General features: G+C 41.0%; 1 protein-coding gene across 3 annotated transcripts; it reads left to right on the top strand.

The window, feature by feature from the left end:
• The first annotated feature begins 3,766 nt into the window (after nucleotides 1-3,766).
• Nucleotides 3,767-22,472, top strand: SAMD7 (sterile alpha motif domain containing 7). Of its 3 annotated transcripts, none has more exons than XM_087725275.1 (9): nucleotides 3,767-4,016; nucleotides 8,110-8,210; nucleotides 8,993-9,113; nucleotides 11,053-11,189; nucleotides 14,680-14,758; nucleotides 16,219-16,901; nucleotides 18,843-18,964; nucleotides 19,872-19,982; nucleotides 21,794-22,472. In XM_087725275.1, the coding sequence occupies exons 2-9, from the start codon at nucleotides 8,111-8,113 to the stop codon at nucleotides 22,016-22,018; spliced, it is 1,578 nt and encodes a 525-aa protein (XP_087581401.1). In that variant the 5' UTR covers nucleotides 3,767-4,016; nucleotide 8,110; the 3' UTR covers nucleotides 22,019-22,472. The 3 variants fall into 3 exon arrangements, with proteins under 3 accessions (XP_087581401.1, XP_087581400.1, XP_087581402.1); XM_087725274.1 differs by having other exon boundaries at nucleotides 8,110-8,213; XM_087725276.1 differs by lacking the exon at nucleotides 8,110-8,210 and having other exon boundaries at nucleotides 3,768-4,016.
• Nucleotides 22,473-23,731: the final 1,259 nt, after the last annotated feature.

Below are 23,731 nucleotides of genomic sequence, written 5' to 3'. Positions count from 1 at the left end.
ATGGTAATCTCCAGTAATATTATACTGCAAACTAGGGCATACAAAACCTTTGCTAGACCAATTCTCGAATACAGGTCATCTGTCTGGAATCCACATTGTATATCGGACATTAACACAATTGAGCGACTCCAGACGTATTTCACTGTTTGCAACAGAATACTTTATTCCATTAGGCTTGAAATTTTGGGACTTGGACAACCTAGAACTACACCGCCTAGTAAGCGTAGTACAAAAATTATCTGCTACAATGTCCTACCTGTCAATGACTACTTCAGCTTCAACCACAATAATACATGAGCACACAATAGATGCAAACTCAAGGTAAAAGACTCCAAACTCGATTGCAGAAAATACGACTTCAGCAACAGAGTGGTCAATGCCTGGAATGCACTACCTGACCTGATCCCATTCCTAAGAGATCTGTAAGGGGGCTTGCAAAAGCACACCAGCATGCCTAACATCTCTGTCCTACTGTCCCCATTTATTTGTGTTCTTATTCATGTTTATTCTTTCCTATTATCTTGTACATGAGTGACAAACTAAATAAATAAAATAAATAAATGGTGGTCCCAAAGGTGTTTCTCCAAAAGGCAACTGGACTTTCTTGGGGTTCTTTTTCTTGAAAATGTTTCCCTTCTCATCCAAGAAACATCTTTAGTTTGGAAGTTCAGAATTGAAGAAGCTTCCTGAACGACAAGCAAAACATTTTCAAGGAAAAAAACCAGAGAAAGTTCAGTTGTCTTGGGGAAAAAGACTTTTGGGTCATGTAGTATAGAGGTCACATAAGAGTAACAACTTATGTCTCTATATTCTGGACCGGCTATAGTTTCTGATTAGTCTGCAAGGGCAAGTCCCATTTTCAATAAATTGCAAAAATTCAAACAGAAGGTGATTAAAATGCCTGTGACTAAGAGAAGAACTTGCTGATCCAGAAAACAGCGCAATTGTGTGCACCCCACCAGCCGTACTAAATATATTCTTAGTCTCTGTCGGAAAGAGATTAAGGTAATAGAAGAGAGACCAACCTTTTGAGGACAATCTCTTTAGCTCCTTCCCACACATCTACAATTCAACGATCAAAGTGGATTTTTGTACTTTGCCTCATCATGACTCTATAATCCTAAAGGAAAATATTCTAAGGGAATAAAACCATTAGAGGATTAATGCCACAAGTTGATTTGACAAAAAGGATTTGCAAACACCGAAATCCTATATTGCGTGCATTTAATCACCCAAAAAAATATTCTGAGGATTTTTATTTTCCATTTATTAATATTCCGGTTCATCCTAAGTGGTACATAATGATTCAGTTTCGTATCAGTTTTATGCTTATTCCCTTTGTCTGAATTCTTCACTGCCGTACATTGCAACTGAAAACCGAATAAATGGGTGTATTATTTGATATGTATGCATCAAGGATGTAGACTTGATTCATACACATCACTTCCTCATCAAGTTGTTTGCTTATGAATCAGAGTTATGCATAAACAAGCCAATTAGCCAACTGAGATCATGTTGAACAAAGCCAAATCTGGTTCAGGCAGTTGACTATATTGAGAAAGGTCTTTTCTTCAAAGCAAAACACTTTGGTCAGATAGAATCATTCTAAGTCAGGCTTTAGAAATCAACGGATTTAGAAGGGATGATAATCATTCAATGGTTTAATTAAATTCAGGTAAAAATAACCTAATCCAATTCCTCTACATTTTTTTCAATACATTTGTAACTTTGTACAGTCATTAAAAGAATGGTTGTAAGTCAAGGACCATTGTGTTCAATTTTTTAAAATTGTTTCTACTGTTCCTCAGAAAGAGGAGGAAGCCGAGAGGTAAAGAATTAGCATTCTAGGAAGCAGGAAAGAGAAAGCAAAGCATGCTGGGGTACAGGACCAGATAGCGTAAAGCAGGTGTGTCCACCCATTGCTTGAGGTCCACATGCAGCTCTGGAAAGCTAGTAATGTGGCCTGCACAAGATATTAAAAAATAAAGGAAGTTTGTTATTTGTATCCATTACTATATTATATATTTTATATGCAGCCCAAGACAGTTCCCCCACTCATTGTGCACAGGCAAGCCAAAAAGTTGGACGACCACGTTGTGAATATGTTTAGAACTGCTATGCAATCTACCAAGGGTGATTGATGCCCATTGCTCTTCTAGAAGAATCCACCAATGCCATCTATATTCTGTATTCATGTAAAGGTGGGTATTTAATCCTAAGGCATTAGGGCACCTATGCCCGGCAAAGCATGATTGTTCCACCCTGTTGATTTTATCCTATTGCAACCAGAACTTCATGAACTAGACTACGTCCATGGGTAGAAATTCACTCTATTGCAAATATTCCTCTTGGTACCCCACGTGTGCTTCATCACAGATATAGTTGAAATATCTTTTTAATCATAACAAAAAGAAATAAAATGGCATGGCCTTCTACTTCAAATCCCCAGAGATCCTACATAAAGGTTCATTTAGTGCAGGGGTGGGTTTCAATTTTTTTTTACAACCAGCTCAGTGGGCGTGGCTAGATGGGGTGGGCATGTGACTGAGTGGGAGTGGCCAACTTGACATCACTCACGCAGACTCAGTCACATGACCTCCTCACCAAGCCATGCCCACCGAAACGGTGGCGAAAGGTTTTGACCCGAGGGGGGGGTGGTGTTCCTCCAGGCTTGCTAGAGCTAAGGGAGCGTCTGCAAACTACCTAGTAAGAAAAAAAGGTTTTGTCCTCCCTGGCCCCCAGGGAGGACAAAAGCTTCAGCAGGGCTGGGGGAAGGCAAAAACACCCCCGTTTTTGTGGAAAATGGGCAGATTTTTCATACTTACGACCATTGCAACATCCCCATGGTCACGTGATCAAAATTTGGATGCTTAGCAACTGGCATGTATTTATACTGGTTGCAGTGCCCTGGGGTCATGTGATTCCCCTTTTGTGACCTTCTGACAAGCCAAGTCAACGGGTGAAGCCAGATTCACTTAACAACCATGTTACTAACTGAACAACTTCACAACGGTGACTAGAAAGGTCATAAAATGAAGCAAAACTCACTTAACAGCTGTCTCACTTAACAACATAAATTTTGGGCTCCATTGTGGTCGTATACAAGGATGGTATCAATACCCATGACTGAGGGGTCTTTTCTTGAATAAGAAAGCTCCGCATAATAGCCAGTTTTTGAGTGCCTGCATCATTCACGGATTCTCAAAATTCCTGACTAATCTTAGATTTTGACATTCTGAGGAATCTTTTTATGTATTTTTTTTTCTCTTGAAGAGATTCCCCCAAATGCTTTAGAGAGCTGGTAACCAACAGGCAATAAGACTTAAAGAGCAAACAGCTGTAACCTTTCAGTTTCTGTTTGTTTTTCAGTGTACTTGATGAGATTTTAATCTTTCCTAATCAACAGGATAAGCAAACTAGGGCATCAGACTTGTCCTTTGGCAAATCCCCTTTTTTTTCCTTTTTAAAGGGGGAAATTTATGCAAGACCAATTATAGTCTGAGCCACTGTGATCATTCTTCCACAGCCGACTGCAGACTTTCTGCAATAATTAATATTTTCCATGAATGCCTTAAGGCAGGGGTGTCCAAACTTGGGAACTTTAAGACTTGTGGATTTCAACTTCCAAAATTCACAAGTCTTCAAGTTCCCAAGTTTGAACACTCCTGCCTTAAGGGCTTTGATCGCTGTTAACCGCTTAACAGGTTAAATATCAAAATAGGTTTATCAGATCAGTGGGATGTTTGACTTATAATTACATTGTTTTGTTTCTGCTGGCTGAGGAGATGATGTGAGAAAAGACCTTCTGATGTCATAATCAGGAGGGCTTAAAGATAAGGATAGAGAGTAATCCAAATAAGCTGAGTTTGGGTTTATATCAAAGTCACTGTTCAGAATGTTTTGACTTTGCAACGCCTTTTCAATCCTGCTGCCAACCAGAGTTGAATGCACAGATCCAGCATTTTCCTATCTATATACACTTCTCTTGTTTCAAAACGAAGGCACTGACAACTGCTGTAAGTACATGCAATCACCCATAACTTACTTGTGAGACAGCCAGGTAATAACAACGTCAGTAATTTTAACGTAGTTTCCGGAAAGTGTCTATTTCACACCAGGGACTTTATAACAGAAAGGCATTTCAATCACATGAATCTTTGTTTGATTATTTACAATGTCTCTGTTTATTAAACAAATTGATACAGCTTTGCATCTACCACCAGATGACCAACAGAATGACTCTAGGAATATCTGTAGCGCTCATTTTAATTATATGTGTTATTTTTCATGATGTAAACCAGCTTGATGAAATGTGATGGGAATGTGATTTAACACAAGCAAATGTAAATGTCATATTTCTACTTGCTTTTTGCTATCCTAATCATTTAATCTTTAAAGTTTATACAGCATTTTTGGAAACAAGCTTTTTTAGAACTGAAAGTAAAATATATCAGACGCCGTTGTCTGTTCTGTACAAATTAATTTCTTCTAAACCTCCGTCCTTTTTAGAAAGCTTTTGAATTCCCTGCAAAGAAGGAAAAATTTGTTGCACTGCTCTTGTTTTTTGCTGATTTGAAAATATGTATTTTATTCATATTTTAGTGTTGAAGTCACCTTGCTACTAGGGGAAATTTTAATAATTAAAAATGTAATTTTATTATTTTATTTTATTTCAAACTAATTTGAGTACTAATGCTAATGGCAAAATAGGATATAAATTAAATACATGTCTGTACGTGACTTGTTGATTGTAGTAGAGGACCATTTTTCACCAGGCATTAAGTTTGAATGTATCTAATTTCTCTGGGTTTTGTTCTAGCTCTGATGGTTTAAACACATTAATTCTAGAATTTAGAGGGACAAACAAATCCAGGTGGCTAGTCTAAAAATGTTTGGATCGTTTTTGATGGATGTGGAGGTTGGGAGTAGTTTAACGAAGGAATGGCAACATCACTGAAGCCTTGCAATATGATTCCCATCTTGTTTTCCCATTTTGTTTTGTTAGAAAAGTCTTACAGGTATGATTTGGCAGTCCATTTTTGGCTAGTCTAGAGACCTGGAAAGGTTCCCAGCAGGATCTTACCTCTAGATCCTTTTCCTGCCACACTCTCTAAATTGTACAATTCCCATTATACACCTTGTTGTGATGCATCTAAGGAAAACCAAAAACTAAACTCTTTTAAATAAGCCTTACGTGGGGATGTGCATGTGATGGGTTGTTGCTGAAATGAATTCTGAATCCATCTAATTTAATCTACGTACTTTTTTAGGTTCAAACAACATACTGAAATATAAATAATTTTCATGAGTTTACAGAACACACTAGGTTGAAAGGTAGCTAGCTACTTTGTCTGTTCAGTATGTTCTAAGTTTATTTTAAAATTTTACTTGACTTAAATACTGCATTGTCAACCCCAAAGCATCTCGCTCTTTGCTTAGTGCTCTCTATCCAAAGAGGCAGAAGATAAAGATGCCCAGTTTGCTTGCTTGTTTTTTTTTAATATCAGTAGATCAAGATAATTAAACCAGTAGACTAACAAGGATTGCCCCATATTCTAACTTCATAAATGGATATTTAGTCATCTAAGTAAGCTCTCCTGGCCCAGTGTGCTGTTGGCTAAAGATTAGGTAGTTGAGGTTCACCACACAAGGAAACTGCCAGGTTGGGAATATGCGTACTATAGATTCCTAGTTCCCAACAATAGTTCAGTGAGAACAATTAACCAGTGGAACAGTCTGCCTCCAGAAGTTGTGGATGCTCCATCTCTGGAGGTTTTTAAGAAGATATTGGACAGCGATTTGTCAGGAAAAGGAAGCAGGAAGTTGGATTACAAGACCTCCAAGGTCCCTTCCAACTCTATTATTCTCTATTCAGTTCATCACAATAAAATTAGATATGAACTGAATGACATTGTTATTATATTGAAGGACAAGCTTTTCAAAAATGTAAACGTTTACTTCTGACCTTTACTTGCACACTACACAACACATAATTGTACTTGCAACAGCCTATCTTTTATTCTCCCTTGGGTTTGTAAAGCATGATTAAGTGTGCGCAAATAGCTTTAGTCTGCAAAGATGTCATACTTCCATTCTTTACTTAACCAACTGTGACAGAATTACCAGTGGATGAATGGTTTTGCCTGCTGCCAAGAAGGGTTTGTTCAGGGTAAAACTCTAAAGGAGTGATTAACTTGATTTCATCCCTATAATGTGCTGCACTGCTAGGATTTACAGAATAGGATTAGTAACAACTCCTATATGAAGCCAGGCCGTGACAGCTGGTATCTATGTTTTTTCATAGTCCAATGCACAGGTGTCAAATTCGCGGCATCATGTTGCCGTCATGGGATGTATTGCAGCGTTTTTTCCATTTGCGGAGCTGGGGTGGGCATGGTCTGCGCATGACACACCTGGTCCACGGGCCGCCAGTTTGACACCCCTGGTGGTTTAATGTTTTAAAATGTGTGGCCTTCAACTCCCAGAATTCTCCAACCAGCATGAAGTTGGGGAATTCTAGGACAGCGATGGCATACCAAAACTGTAAAGTTGTGTCAAAACTGTGCACGCACATGTGCGTACCTACACCCCCATTTGAATGCGCCTTGCCCACCTGTGCATGCACGCGCAACCCCCGCCCCGTGCATGTACTCATGACACACACCGAATGAAGAATGAATGTTGAGTACTATTTTAACTCTTATGTATTGTTTTATGTTTATTGTTTATACCCCCCTCCCTATTTTATGTAAGCCGCCCTGAGTCCCCGCGGGGAAAAGGGCGGCCTATAAATATTAAAGAAAACACACACACACACACACACACACACACACGTGGGAGGGAGCTTTTGCTCTCCCCAGGCTCCAGAGGCTGTCCTGAAGCGCAAAAATGGCCTACCCCAGTCCCCGGGAGCCCCTCAGGAAGCCGGAAACGGATCATTTCCTAACTTCTGGTTGGCCTGTTAGGCCTGTTTTTCGGCCTCCCCTGGTTCCAGAGGCTTTCCTGAAGCCCGGGGAGGGCAAAAACTGTCTCCCCTGGCCAGTTGTGGGTTTCAAAATTTTTTAGAACCTCTTCTGTAAGTGTGGCCTGCTTTGTGGGAGTGCTGGCCATGTGACTGGGTGGGCGTGGCCAACGTAAAATGTGGTGAAACTCACTTAACAATGTTCTTGCTTAGCAACCAAAATGTTGGCTCAGAAACTCTGGCATTTGAAGCACACAAGTCTTAAAGCTGTCAAGTTACAAGACCTTTGCACCCCTAACCCTTTAGAAAAAAACCCCCAGGGGTGTTCAATATTGACAGCTTTAAGACTTGTGGACTTCAACTCCCAGAATTACTCCATTCGCTCTTCATCTTGATGATGTGCAGACGGGCACGGGGGAGGGAGCTGGAACCGGTTCTAAATGGCACTGTAGATTTGTGGAGCCTCTTTTATAGAAGAGGTTAGAACTGGCAGGAACCCACCCCTGCCCCTGGCCCTCCAAAAGGCCGAAAATCAGCTGGCCAGGACATGCATGCGTGCCAGAGCTGACAGCTCCCATGCCAGCAAATATGGCTCCATGTGCCACCTGTGGCACGTGTGCCATAGGTTTACCATCATGGTTCTATGAGTTGAAGGCCACACATCACGAAATTATTGACGTTGGAAAACACTGCTTTACTTCACATTCTTATGGATTTCCTAATCCATAGAGAGAAACAACAAAAACCTGAAGAACTCTTTTCAGTTATCTATCAACTTAACTGTAGAAGTTCTATTGAAGGACTGGAAATAAGGTTGAAGGTTGGAAAAGGATCTGGGCAGTCAAAATTAAATGACATGGCTTGATAGGTAGAAAACAGCTCTATTTTTATGGCAACCTGAAGACTAAAATGCCAGGGGTTTGCACATGTAAGGCACAAACAAGGAACTTAGTCTTTTTAGACATTCTTGATAGATCTAACAATTCCCATCAATGCAGAGTTGTGGAAGAAGGAAATATAGTAGGGCCTTTTTACATTAGCTGTATTATATTATTTGTATTTTTCTGCTGTTTGTGTTATTCATGTAATTGCTTTCCCTCAGCACATTTTCATTTCACTGATTCTCAGTGATGATCATTCTTCAACAGCATGAATCCACAGGATCACATGAGAAAAATAATAATCCTTGGGAAGCAGAGAAGTGTGGAAGATGGGGCCTTTTACCAAATTGGAAGTGGCATCCCAACAGGTGGTAAGGCGGAACCTTACATTGTGATAGAAATTTACATTTTGCCATGTAGTCCCAGGCACTACGTTTTTCCAGATTAACAGTTGTATTCCTTTCATTATAAATAAACTTTGCTTTTTAAGTTATGTAATATGTATGTTATTATATGAGTGATTGTGGTTTGTTTTACTGACCCTATTTGTTAGAATTTTTTTCTTTTTTTCTTGGTTTTTATTGATGTACTAGCCAATAATCCGTTGTTGCCCGGATATTTATTTATAGGGGGGAAATGTCAGGACCAAATGTAATTTCTAATGTCAGATTTCGCCCCTTACCAGAGGGAACACCCTTATGGAGTACTGTGAAGCCGTTACCATGGCAACTCCACTGCGCTGTACAATAGAAGCCACTTTATGGCAGTACAGTAGAAGTCATTTAAAGGCACAACAGGCTGCATCTTAACAGAACACCCCCCCGATGGGTGTTAGGGGTGTCTTACCCCCACAGTATTTGTCTCCAGAGAGTAAGTCACCTGTGTACCACGTTGCTGACCATGGTCACCTCAACCTTGAAAATGTTTCTCTCTTTCCCATTTTATAGGAAACAAAACCAGGGCAGAGTTATTTTGAGGGATTTTTCTTTCTTTCTCACCCGTTCCTTTTTCTCAAGGCTGTGTACTTTTTCTGCAAACCTGCCCCCTCAATGGCACATTCTGCCCTTCCCTATGCCCAAGGTCAACTCTGCATTGTCAGTACCAAATGCACACAATTGTTAGTACATTGATATTGTGTGATTTATTTTAGATCTGAGGCAGCAACACGAGACCCTAATGAGGAGCCACTTCATGACAGGACACCTACCGCTAATGCGCCAGCATGGAATGCAGACAATTCCTTCACAGTTGGACTCTCGGTTTGTGGAAAGGTACTCCTAGCTAACGGATGAAAGAAAAAAAATATTGTCTGTACAGCATAAAGCATGTAGGGCAGAGGTGGAGAATTATGGCCCTTTTATGACTTATGCACTTCAATTCCCATGCTCATGCTGGCTCAGGAATTCTGGGAATTGAAGTTCACAAGGCCATACTTCCCCACTCCTGGTATAGAACAATCTCCTATGCTTTAAGGCAGGGGTGTCAAATTCAAGGCCCATGGGCCGTATCCAGCCCATGAGCTGCTTAAATCTGGCCTGCGGGGCTGCTCTGGAAACAGCGAAGAACCAGCCCCAGTGCCTCTGCCAGCAAAAACGGAGTTTTGGAAGGGCCACAAGCTCCGTTTTCACTGGCATAGGGTTGCAGGAGGCCATCGCAGCCAAAAATTTAGCTCAGGAGCCCGTTTTCACTGGCAGAGTGCTCGGGCCACCACAGGCACCCCTGACATGAGTGATGTCGAGCTGACCATGCCCCCCTGCCCCCACCCCAAGGTCAAACATAACCCTGATGTGGCCCTCAGTGAAATCGAGTTTGACACCCTTGCTTTAAGACAAAATTTCAAGGAGAGCTTTCCTTGAATTATGTCCTTCAAATGTATTGGGCAGCAATACAGCCAACAATTACCAGCCAGCATCTTCAATATATCTGAGTTCAACAGAGGTAGTTCTTGATTTATGACCATTTGTTTAACTTCTGTGAAGTTATAACAGTGGGGAAAAAAGTGACTTACGACCAGTCTTGCACTGATAATTGTCGCAGCATCCCTATGATGACATGTTCCAAATTTTGGCACTTGGCAACTGGCCTGTATTTACAGGATCCCAGAGTCATGTGATAGACATTGGCAACCTTTGCAGGGGGCCTTCTGACAAACAAAAGTCAATGAGCTAAGCTGGGTTTGCTTAATAGCCATGGCGAAAAGGTAGTAAAATCGGTTGTGATTCACTTAATGACCACATTGTTTGGTGATGGAAATTCCCATCCCAATTGTGGTCATGAGTTGAGAACTATTTGTAAATCTAAGTTCTGATCTAGCACTTTTTCCACTACAGACTGTGTTTCTCAACATACTGGCTGGGGAATTCTGAGACTTGACGTTCACACGTATTAAACTTCCCAAGGTTGAAAAATACTGTTATAGATACTCTTTTCTTCCAGAAAAGATTACCTATTGGCTCCACAAGTGTTTCTTTCTCCATACATAATTGTCAGAACAATTTGGAATATGGTCCCTCATCAGAGAGAGAGGACAAATCAAAACAGTGGGCACAATACAATCTCCATGCCCTTTGGCCATGAGTAATGATGTTGCTCACTCATACCAAAGAGGCAGAATTGACAGCATATGGGTCAGAGGTGGGTTGCTCCTGGCTCGGCCCAGTTCAGCTGAACCAGTAGTGGCAGAGGCGGGAAGCTCCGCCCACCCACCCAAACGCTTCTCTGCATGCACAGAAGCATTGCACCCGCATGCGCGAACCGGTAGTAAACCAATTAGCAGCCTACTACTGATATGGGGTGCTTTCATATTTTGATCCAAACATCTGATCCTATAGTCGCCTCTGCTCCATTTCGCTGCTTGTCATTGTTATTATTTTTTAATGTTAAACCACTAATATAGATGTTTTGCTTAAGGCTTTAAAATGACTAATCGGCATTTATTCCTTAGCAGGTACATTAAATCCAAATATATTACTAATTTTTAAATTAAGGGTCAGAATTCATTAGGAATATTTCATGAAAATGGTGAGGTGTTTTTTTTTAAATATATCTACAACTTTTTGTTTCAGAATTCTGAGTACTGTGCATTATAGACTGCTTGCTCTCTTTTACTGATTCATATATAGGAAGTTTCCTTTCCTGAATCTTTTTCTTACACAGAATTTCAGCATTTGCCCATAAGACTTTAACTATATGTCTTGCTTGCTCTCCTAGACATTTGTTACCTGCATCTGAAATCTTGGCACCAGCTGATCTCAGGCAGATTCATGTGGCTTCTGCTCTTGGACCTCCTGCCTCACAACTTGCCAACTACCCAAACTTACTATCTAGTTGTGTTTCCCAAGGACCAGGTAAGAAAGAGCGAGATCATAAGTAACTGAGTACGTAAATAGATAGTCGCAATAGGAAAACTATTGGTGTCAAACCACCCCAAGGCCTGATTCACATTTCTGATTTGATCTGAATCACCATTTTGAAGAGCTGGGTTGATTGTGTTAAACCGTAGGGGTGTGCATGGGGAAACTTGCATTAAGTCTCTAAATTGATTAAAGGCCCCTGATTTGATTCTGTGCATTAAATAGATAGCAGTAGCAATGCTATACTTATAGACTTATATACCGCTGCATAGTGCTTTACAGCCCTCTCCAAGCTGTAGAGTCGGAATATTGCTGTCAGCACTCCTTCATTGAGTAATTAGGAAAGAAAACCACAAGACTCCATTGATAGAAATCAAGTGTACTTTTACTAATTATAAATGATCAGAAGCGTAGCAAAGCGAAGACTGATTATTTAGGCGCGAAAGCGAGTGATATATAAAATAACCCATTCCCCACCCCTTGGCATCCCAGTTGCAGCCCAATCATAATTCTCCCAAGTGTCAGGTGTGAGATAACTTCGAAAGGCATCACCAAGATGGAATGTCGGTGCCGTTGGCCTTGGCGGGAACCTCCTCTGGATGCGCAGTCCGACAGGCAGCAGAACTCCAGAATCTTCTTCCAGCACAATTAGTCAACCCCTCCCAAATACCATGCCCCCCCTCCCCGTTTCAATGGCAGCCGAAGCAGCAGCAAAGCAGAGGCTGACATTTGCTTCCAGTAATCTGGGTCCTCATTTTTAGTAACTTCAGAAGGATGAAGGACTAAGTCAACCTTGACCCAGTCAAGGCTTGAACTCTTGGCAGTGAGCAGTGAGTACACCTGCAATACTGCATCCTAACCACTATGCCGTCGTGCAGATGATAATGTTAGCCTTGAAAGAACTACTAGTACATCCAGGAATACTAGCCCCATCTTTGTTGTAAGGTTTTGTTAACAGAATCTTGCGAGACTAAAAGCAAGCATTTATCTCCTCCTTTCCCCTGTAGTCTCCATAAAAATAGGAACATTCCAGGAGTGGGTTGCTGCCAAAGTTACTGCCAGTTCACTTTGTGCGGCAGTTTCGTGCACTAGTTGCCTGTAAATTGTTCTGTGCATGCACAGAGCATTTAAAAGGGACTAAAACACATGCCGGCAACGGCAGCAGTGACCGGGAAACCGGTTCGGGGGCGTAGCCAGCCTGGGTCGCTGCCAGTTCTGCGACCCAGGCCTAAATTCCACTACCAGTTCAGCGGAACTGGGCCAAACCGGGAGCAACCCACCTCTGGAACAATCCCTTCTGAAATGTTTCTCACACGTTTCATCCTTCTTTTACACACTGGTTGCCAGATTGCGGCTATTTCTCTTGTCTCACAAGTTCATTCCCACATACCATTAGAAGCAATTTGCTTCTAGATCAAATCACTCTTGAATGGAAGCTTTGGATGGAAGCCAATATTTGCTATAGTGCCTTTTTTTTTTGCCTAACCAAACTAAACGAATGTAGTTTATACATTTAAAGTTGTACAAAAGCTTACATTCATATAGCAATAGCAATAGCAGTTAGACGTATATACCGCTTCATAGGGCTTTCAGCCCTCTCTAAGCGGTTTACAGAGTCAGCATATTGCCCCCACAGTCTGGGTCCTCATTTTACCCACCTCGGAAGGATGGAAGACTGAGTCAACCTTGAGCCGGTGAGATTAGAACCGCTGAACTGCAGCTAACAGTCAGCTGAAGTGGCTGCAGTACTGCACTCTAAACACTGCACCACCTCGGTTCTTAGTCTATATACAGATAGTCATCGACTTAACAACACTGTTCAAAGTTTCAATGACACTGAAAAAATTGACATATAACCGTTGAAAACATCCCAATGGTCACGTGATCAAAATTCAGACTCATATTTATGACCATTGCTGTGTCCAAACATCATGTGATCTTTTTTTTTTTTTGCAACTGTCTGATAAGCAAAGTCACTGGGGAAGCCAGATTCATTTACCAATTGTGTTACCAACTTAACAACTGCAATGATGTACATAACAACTGTGGCAAGAAAAGTCGCAAAATGGGGCAAACTCACTTAACAACTGTCTCACTTAGCAACATAAATTTTGGTCTCAATTGTGACTACCTACCTGTAGTTAGAGACAGGGAACCTATGTGCTAACAAGTGTTGCTGAACTACAATTATTAGCAAGTTTCTACAAGAGCTACATATAGAAAGGAAATACCAGAGTGAAAAAAAATCCTGACTCCTTAAAGCAGCTGTAATTTTTTTCAGGCTCATGAAGAAACATGAAAAAGACTATCAGTTCTAACGAACAATGCGGATTCCTGGGTTCTCACAAGGGCCAAAGCTTTTCGTCTGAATCATTTTCAAAGTGTTCATAGTCTCGTATGTGGCTGCCAGCCTCACCAAGTAAATCAAATAAGAATCACAACCAGGGAAGCTAATTTTGCTCTGTCGTAAGATTATATTAACAGAATCTCACTAATCTATCAATATAATGAAAACCAATATCAGAGGAAATGAAAGGAAGAATTTAAAAATTATGTTGAACTAACCAGCCTCACGGTGGCTCAGTGGCTAAGAGGCTGAGCTTGTCAGTCAGAAAGGTCGGCAGTTCAGCGGTTCGAATCCCTAGTGCCATACCAGAGTGAGCGCCCATTACTTGTCCCAGCTTCTGCCAACCTAGCAGTTTGAAAGCATGTAAAAATGCAAGTAGAAAAATAGGAACCACCTTTGGTGGGAAGGTAACAGTGTTCCATGCGCCTTCAGCGTTTAGTCATACCAGCCACATGACCATGGAGATGTCTTCGGACAGCGCTGGCTCTTCGGCTTTGAAACAGAGATGAGCATCACCCCCTAGAGTTGGGAATGACGCACATATGTGCGAGGGGAACCTTTACCTTTTAACCAGCCTGTTTCTTCAGTTTGGAGCCATACAGATGATACTCAATTTATAACCATAATGGAGCCCCTGCCTTTATGATTGTAAGTCATGACGGTCATAAAATGGGTCACCCATGTGAAAACCAAGTTTTACAAACTTTTCTGCAGCAATCACTTAAGCGAACCAATTGTTCATTTTTGCCAAAAAAAAAAAATGGAAGTAAATGTCAGTTTTCAACAAAGAAGTTGTAAAAAGCAGTCATGTGACCATGGGATGTGGCAAAGAATCATAAATACCAGTCAGTTGCAGTAATGTGACTGCAGAGAGGAACAAGCATAAGAACTTTGGAAATGGGTCATAAGTACTCCAGGAGAAATCCATCATACCTTTGAATAGTTGCTAAGCAACAGGTCATAAATCAAAGACTACCTGTACACATTAATCTGGATTTAAATTGGATTTAACTTTGAGTCATTATCTGTAAGATTGCACTGTGGGCTGCTTCTTTATGAATATTGATCCAGTTTTAAATGAATGAATGATGCTAAAAATAATCTTTAATTATATTCATTAATTCATTCAATTACTAGGATATAGTTTTCTTCAATCCGAATCAATGGAAGCAGTAGCCAAAAGACAAGAATTGATTCAGAAACAAATTATTGCCAGGTAAAATGAACTAAATCACAGTTATTAGAATTTACATGCTAAGTTATAATTTATGGTTTATCACCTAGTTTGTGGTTTATATGAATGTTTGCACCAGCAGTTTACTCAATTAACCCTGATTAAACAAATCATTGTTAGAATGTCAGATGGCTTATAGATCAATTAGTTACTGACATTCAAACTGTGGTTATATGTATGGTATTAGTATTTAAATTACAGGCAATCTTTCTATATTTTCATCTTTTCCCATTGGCTACTAGTATAAATCTATTTCTTGCAGCATTACATAGATTTTGTTGTTATAATTATTCTGGCAAGGATCTCAGGATGCACCAGCATCTAGCATTTTGTCTGGACTCATAAACTAGCCCGGATTCTAGAACTAGAGGCTAAACAGGGAAGTCTAAAAAATCTTTCTGTAATCTGCTTCCATATTGTTTCTGGAAAACTTCATGGATGAATCCATATAGTCATTAGGAATTTTGCTGTATTCAAGCATGTGTGTGCACGGTGTATGTGTATATAAATGATGAAGTGTGGGTGATCTTGGCCCTTGCCTACTTCTACTAACTAAGTACCCTCTGAGGTTATGAGTGGGTAATGTAATCCTTTGATTGAAAAAGATTCAACACTTAATCTCCACCAATTTTAGGTCATCAAGGACTCAAATGAGTTTTTAAAAATTTAAAATAGAAGATGCCATGAAATATTGGGGGTAGGTAGATGGGATTTTGCTTTTTAATTCACATAGCCTTGTGCTGCTCTACAATGCCTAATGTTCCAAACATTGTATGTTGTGTTGGAAGAAATGTCCATCTGGGTTCAGCTCTAAATGGGGAAAAAGACACTGGAAACATGGAGGCTGGCTTGGAAAAATGGTTTAATGGTGGACAGGATCACAGGGCTTGAAGTCCTGAACAGAAAAGGGGGATCACCTGCTTCCAGATGTTGGGGGAAGAAGAAAGGAAAGAAAAAAGGGGCTTGCTGAGAGTTCCTGGATTTTTATACTCTCTGTTCGACCCCACCTCTCTGTTTCCTGTTCCTGTGTAAGAAATGTATTCTGATTGGTTGTCATACTCCCAGGGGCGGGGTTCGGGGGGTGTCTTAGCTAACTTTCTGGTTGTGTGTCTTTTTGAGTCCCAAACTTGGTTGAGATACCAGATGCCATGTGGTGAGTTTCTGTAGAAGGCTAATCCTACTTTTATTATAGAGTATAGCTCGGGCCTTTAATGGCCCATTAACAAAAGTTGTGGGCTATTAAGAGTGAGTCTGTTTCCTGCCTAAAAACATGTTTCTCCATTTCTTATTCAGGGAAATATAATATTCTGCCTTTTCAATATTTCCTAGGCTATGTCACTCTTCTAGGAGAGGGGTGGGTGCTAATTTCCTACAGTTGTAACCTATTGGTAGATAAAGATTGAATCTCCAGTTACGGTGTCATGCTTATGAATCTTACTTAGGATGGAAGTGAGTGCCATGTTTCAGCAAAAAGAACTCGAAAAAGCTCAACGGAAAAGTCTTGTAAAATCCAGGGGCTTTTCCCCTTACCCTGATGTCCCGCCTTGCTCTGCTGGTTTTCAAGAAAAGCACTACATTCCTGAAGGCCACCTCTCCAATGGCCTGTATATCCATCAGACTGCCCTCAATGAACTTCAGAGGAATGCCATGTTCCTGGGCACAAGCTCCTATCCACCTCTCGCCATGCTTCAAAGAGAACGGGCCCGTCGGCCAAGCAGAAGAGCTGGGATTCGCAAAGCTTCTCGTTACCAGTTCGATCATGGAAAGAACCCAACGGAGGATGGGGAAGCGAATCTGGCTTCAGGGACTCTCGGCGAAGAAAACGAGGACAAAAAAGAAACCAAAGGGGAAATGCCAGGCAAGCCTGCAGAAGCAGAACACGAAGTCCAGGAAGAGCCATCAGCGGCTGTCACCAAAAATGAGAAGGAACGTGAAGGTGGCCTGAGAAAGAACTTGTGTAACCGCAAAATGCCCCGTGAAGCAACCGACGGCCACAATGGAAACGAGAAAGAGCCTCACACTTCTTGCTTAGTCTTTAATGAAAAGCATGCAGAGCCATCAAAAATCACATTCTCTGCTCTGACAAGCGGCTTCTCCACGCTCAATCAACCTCCATTATCTTTCGGTAAGTAATAAGACGTGCATTCAGGCTATCATGGCCTTCCAGATATTGCTAGAGTCCAAGGGTGTCAAACTCAAGGCCCGCAGGCCTCGGGCAGTCCGCCGGGTGCTTAAATCTGGCCCACGGGTCCAGCCTGGAAATAGGAAAGGACTGGCCCGCGGTGCCCCTAGCAGTAAAAATGGACTGCGGGGGAGGGGGGACAACATACATGCCCCTCCTCATCCTGTTTTGACTGGCAAATTGCTGCAGGAGACCGTCCAGGCTAAAAATGGGATGGGGGGGGGGCTCGCAAGCCTCCCTGTGTCCCGTTTTGGCCAGCAGGGTGCTGCGGGAGGCGTCTGTCCCATCTGACCCCTACCCTCCAACCAGCCCACGGAGGAGAACTACAATGCTGATATGGCCCTCGAAGAAATCCTTTGATACTCCTGTGCTAGACTATGAGCCAGACAGTCCCAGGTGGAAGGAAGCTAGAAAGTGTTGAAAGCATCACCTGGAGAGCCACAGATTTTCCATGTCTTCAATATAAACTTGGAAACCCAAGCTATAGATTGCATGGAAACTTTGTGTGGTGATCATAAATGAACACATTCTGCTTGCAAAGAACCCTTAGGACTGCAACACAGAGAAAAAAGTATTGGAGAGGACAAGGTTTAAAACCCTTTTCCAGCGCAAATTTTCACCACGATCCAGCTTCATGCAGGGAAGCAATATTAGGATTTTATAGGACTCAGGTTCAGTACTATATAAAAAGGGGTGCCCAACCCAGGTCTTTGGACTGCATGTGCTTTTTTTTTTTTTTTACTACCCGTTCTGTGGGCTTGGCTTGGTGTGGCGTGGCTTGGTGGAGGTCATATGATTGGGTGGGCATGGCTATATAATCATGTAACTGGGGAATCAAAAGACAGAAACTCACAATGTCCGGCTGGAGCAGGGTAGGACTAGATGACCTCCAGGTCCCTTCCAGCCCTGGTGCTTTTAGTGCCAGGTTTGTAGTCCTTCCTTCCTCTCCTGTTTCCCTCCCTCCCTCCCTTTCTTTTTCTTTCTCTTCCTTTATCCCTCCTTTCTCTCTCTCTCTCTCTCTCTCTCTCTCTCTCTCTCTCTCTCTCTCCCTCCATCCCTCTCTCTTTCTCTCTCTCTCTCTCTTTCTTTCTCAGCACCTACCACCCCCCCATTTTTGGCCTAGCAAGCCTCAGAGAAGCCAGCTAGAGCAAAAATGGACCACCACCCCTGCATGTTCCTGGAGAACCTGTAGTAAAAAAAATGCTTTAAAAGTTTTTTTTTAAAAGTTCTGAAGCTCAGCTGTGCAACGTGCAATTGTCGGAACAGTTTTTTAAAAACTTTTTAAAGTATTTTTTACTACCAGTTCTGCAAACCAGTAGCATTTTTTACTACCGGTTCAGGCGAACCGGCCCAAACCGGTTGCATTTCACCTCTGATGGACTGGCACTAGTTTGTGGCATGCCAGAAACCTGTCCATGCAAACAAGCAAAGCCCCATCCGCCGTATGCAGGTAGCACACAGGCTCCCTCAGGTCCGTGGAGAAATCTCTCTCCATGGAACCGGTTCCTGGTACCCAAGACATTGTGGCGGTTGATGTATACTATAATTAACTCTCCACATGGAACCATTCATATAGCAACCATTTGAAGTGGCAACAGTATTTTAAAAAATGACTTAAGACGGACTGTTGCACTTATGACTGTCACAACATCCTCATGGTCCTGGGATCAAAATTTGGGTCCTTAGCAACCAACAAGTATTTTACAATAGTTGTCGTATCCCAGAGTCATGTGACAGTCATTTCCAACCTTGATCTACCTGTATCTAATTTGGCCTCCCCTACGTAATGTCGATTCAATGTTTTGTCGTACATGCAGAATTTTCTCTGGATTCTTTGCTAGTCACTAAAAATAAAAACTGATTTCTCTCCCCCTATTCTCCTAGCCCCTCCCAGACTAATTTTAAAGGGGGAAGAAATTTCATCTGCTGAAGATATTCGCAAATGGACTGTTGAAGATGTATACAGTTTTATCAACAGTCTCCCAGGATGCTCTGACTATGCTCAGGTAATCATAAATATTCAACAGCTGCAAAATGCTCAGGAAAGAGTTCCTTATGTTTAACCTATTTAAATAATACTGTAATTTCATTTTACCATTATTTATTCCACATGCTTTGGATATGTTGTTGTTTTTAGTTATTCATAGGCCAGTACATCATATTACAACATCATTATTATTATGTAATGCCATGCTGTAGTTAATACTGTCTAATATTGTACTAAGTATTGCATGAAGATATCAATGGAGGCATTCAAAAACAGACGAAAAGCCATTTGTCTGGAATGGTATAGGTCAGGATATCCTGCTTGTAGAGGGAGGTGAGACTAGAACAGGGGTCAGCAACCTTAAACACTCAAAGAGCCACAAGGGTCCTAACCGAAAGCCCCCCGTTCAATTCTGGAGCCAACTGAGACTTTGTGATGGAGGTTTCCCCACCTTAGAGTCTCCTCCTAGCACAGTATCCTTTTTCCTCTACCTATCGTAACTGAAAGCCCTAACAATTGTGGAGCTGACCGGAAAACCTACTTCCCCCCCTCCAACCGGACACTCCTCACAAAATTGAGGTGCTAAATGGTGACAGGGAGCTGCAGCAGAGGGATGAAAGAGCCACATGCGGCTCCAGAGCCGCAGATTGCTGACGCTGGACAAGAAGACCTCCAAGGTCCCTTCTTACCCTATTATTCTTTTTTTTTTAAATGAAGTACAGTGTACATGATATCCACTCAAAGCTGGCCATGGAGACAGGAAGGTTTAAGCTTACAGAGCATATGGAAAAATACCAACAGGACAGGGTTCTAGCAAGAGACAACAAAACATGGTTTTCAAATACAAAGTATTTTTCAAAATAAAGGACTGTTCCTATATGAAATGCCAGGGAAGTGGGAATAACCAAGTCTGATTGTTTTTAAAGGTATTTAAAGATCATGTCATTGATGGAGAAACCTTACCGCTGCTTACAGAAGAACATCTTTTAGACATGATGGGATTAAAACTTGGGCCTGCTTTAAAGATTCAATCACAGGTAGAGTCCGTAGATCTTCTGAAATTCCAAACTCTGAGCAAACGAAAACTATAGCACTTTCAAATATATCTTAATTTCCACTAACTTTTTATGTGGGTTTTATTAAAAGCTAGCTTCATCTTGCTTTTGTTATATGGTACAAGTAGTTCTCGGATTAAAAGCATAATTTTGAGCCTGGAATTACAATAAAAAATCATGTTGGTCATTAAGTGAGTCATTGCTCGGCTAGCCCAATTTTACAACTTTTTTGCAGCAGTCATCAAGTGAATGTAATGATGGTGGCAGTCATTAAGTGAACCCATGGTCTGCAATGGACATTTTTTTGATGGAAAGGGGAAGTAATTGTGGTTTAACAGTTGTTAAATGAATCATTGTAGTTGTTCAGATAGTAACACAGTTGTAAAGTGAATCTGGATTTGTTTGACAGAAGGTCACAAAAGATGATCACACAACCCCAAGGACCCTACAACTGTCATAAATATGAGTCAGTTGCCAAACGTCCAAATTTTGATCACATGACCATGGGGCTGTTGCAATGGTCGTTAAGTGTAAAAAGTGGCCATAATTTTTTTTTTAATGTTGCGGTAACTTTGAATGAGCACGAAACAAATTGTTGTAAGTCGAGGCCTGTAAATTGCTGTAGCATTTTCTTTGTGTTGGAGTTAAATTCACAAGCAACAGGAAGGCTATCATGTTAAAGTAGTTACTATATGTGATGGCATCCTGCCAATATGACACAAACATGCCTTAATGATAGAAAACCCGGATGACAAACAGTTCTTAATGATAGGAAACCGGGATGACAAACAATTAGAGCAGCAGCGTTCCAACCACTATTCTCAAAGGACAATTCTTCCATATTATTCTTTATTAGCTGACTTCATGGATTCCACGTATTAAATATTGCACAGAATCATTTCTTTCATTATTACTACACATTAAAGAGGGTAATCATGATACTATGATAAAGGCTCAGTAAGGGGCACTAAATAGAGAAAAGCCCCTACCATATTCAGTATTTTGCTTATTATGAATCTGTAAACATCTGTACATTAAATAATAATAATAACTGCACAGTCTTTCTCCTGAATTTGCAGTTTGGCTCAGCGTCCTCTATCTTGCTTTTACATAGTATTTTGATTTCATTTTAATTATTAAGCAGTTTCCTTTCTCCTGTCTTTATCCATCCTTCCTCTCACTGTTATCTATTCATATCCTTATAGTAAGAATAATTAAATGCAGCCCAGGGGAATACAGGGAACAAATAACAGAATGCAACACTTCTTATTTCTTATAAAAGGTGTCAAACTAGTTCTAGAGAAATCGGAGATATTTTTAGAATGAGGGAAATGTGGAAATAATGAAATAATTTGATTAATTTGGTGTTCCAGATGCAATGGGCTTCCATGGGGAAAAAAAACAGACAAGAAAGCTTAGATGTCATCTAGCAATGTTTCCCAATCTTGGCAACTTGAATTGAATAACAGAATTGGAAGAGACCTTGGAGGTCTTCTAGTACAGCCCCTACCCAAGCAAGAAACCCTATACCATTTCAGAGAAATGATTGTCCAATCTCTTCTTAAAAACCTCCAATGTTGGAGCATCCACCCATATGTGGACTTCAACTCCCAGAATTCCCCAGCCAGCCATGCTGGCTTGGGAATTCTGGGAGTTGAAGTCCACCTATCTTAAAGTTGCCAAAGTTGAGAAACCTTTCATATAGAGATGGCATACAGCTGTATTTATTGACAAGTTTAAGAAAGCAATATTATTTTAAAGAATTTAAATAAAAGCGTTTTATTTCCCTAAAGGTGTCTCAGTGCCTGAGAAATATATTCAGCACGATGAATATTCCCTTGGCTATGCCTAACCCATATGCAACCAGCACATCTTCAGAGCCTTTCCATGACACTGTGTCCCCTCTTCCTTGCAACAGTGCTCATACTATTCTGGCTAGTCCTTGTGCTCAGGATCCTGAAACTTCAAAAAGAGTGGAGCAAGTGATTTCAGAAAGCACAGACAATAATCTGCTCTAGCTGGATCAGAGAAGTCACTGTCAAAAACCTTTGTCAAAAATCACCATCAAAAATAAGGGGGTCAGCTTATTTACCAAAGCACCAGAGGGCCTGGATGGAAATTAATTAAGGAGAGAAGCAACCTGGAATTAAGGAGAAACTTCCTGACAGTGAGAACAATTACCTGGGGAACAGCCGGCCTTCAGAAGTTGTAGGTGCTTCATCACTGGAGATTTTAAAGAAGAGATCGGACAGTCACTTGTTTGAAATGGTATATGGTCTCCCGCTTTAGCAAGGGTTGGACTAGAAGGTCTTCCAAGGTCCCTTCCAGCTCTAATCTGACTGATTGATTGATCTTGAAAATGTCCATTCAGTGGCTTTGCCAGCAAAGGATATCTCAAGTCATATAAAACACTTATAAAAATATTTATAAGTTTATAAAATGATTGTTAAAAAAAAAGAAGTATGGCACCCATGAGGTTAATGAGTATTATTTATTGAATAAATATAAATTCACTAAAATAAAATGATAAAATCATTCCTCTGCACCGAATTTGGTTTTCTTTTTTTTAATGGTGCTTTACTTTAATCTCTTTGTTGTTGTTCTTGATCTATGAAAATGCAAGATTACAAAGAGGCTGTCAACTTTGAAGGTGGAGGGAAGGAAGTTGGAATGCATTACTAGACACAACAAAGAGCTTTCTCATCTCTATTGGCAACAGATAAGGTTGGGGAAGGAGTGCCTGAAGAGCCTGCTAATTAACCCAATTTGACCAACCTTTGACACTTGGGAATGGGGTTATTTTCTAGTTTAATTATACTGAAACCAAGGGAAAGATTTAGATTTGGTTTTCCATTGAAGCTGTGCTGATATGATGTACTCATCAAAAAAGACCTTTGAGGAGGCAAGTCTCAAGAGTTTTGATTTGCTTGAGTTCTTTAGTCGGAGCCTTGACAGAGGCCTAATTTATATGAAAAGATGACCCTTGTTTTGGCATCTCTTATCTATGGCCTCCCCCTGCTCTTTTCAGTCCGCATCTAAAATCTGGAAAGACTTCTAAATTCCATACTTGTTCCTTATCTGTCTATCCACCCATAAACAATGCTGACATTGGACACAGAAGGCAGTTGTAGAAACAGCAACTCCGTACTACTTCATTGTAAATCTACAATAACAAAATCTTGCAAGTCTGAATGCCGTGACCCGTCAAAACCGCGCTCGACAAAACCGCGCTCGACGAAAGCGCGTACCTGACGTCATCAGCAGCGCGACGGAAAAAATAAATTAAATTAAAATTAAATTAAAGCAAGCCGATTCACATAAAGGTAAGGGTTAGGTTAAGGGTTAGGGTTAGGTTTAGGGTTACGTTAAGCGTTAGGGTTAGGTTTAGCCTTAGGTTAAGAGTTACCGTTAGGTTTAGCGTTAGGTTTAGGGTTAGGTTTAGGGTTAGGTTTGGGGGGGTTACGGTAAGGTTTTCGCTTTAATTTTAAATTTACCGCTCACAGCGCGATGTTTTCATCACGCTGTGATGACGTCACGTACGCGCTTTTGTCGAGCGAGCTTTTGTCTACCGCGGTTTTGTGGTGGAACCCTGAATCCACTTCCTTACCTCTCATCTCTCACCACAACTGATTGAAATAACTAACTGGAGGAAAAACAGAAGTATTGAAAAACAGTGGATTCAGGCCCAATCCCTATAGGTAGTCCAGTAAAGTGCCATGGTCAACGGTATA

Source organism: Thamnophis sirtalis, unplaced genomic scaffold (genome assembly GCF_051295495.1).
Source record: "Thamnophis sirtalis isolate CommonGarterSnake01/CBP01778 unplaced genomic scaffold, rThaSir2_p1.2 scaffold_11, whole genome shotgun sequence".
NCBI lineage: Eukaryota > Metazoa > Chordata > Lepidosauria > Squamata > Natricidae > Thamnophis > Thamnophis sirtalis.
Note: the sequence above shows the minus strand (reverse complement) of the source record. Positions and strands in the feature narration are given on the sequence as shown.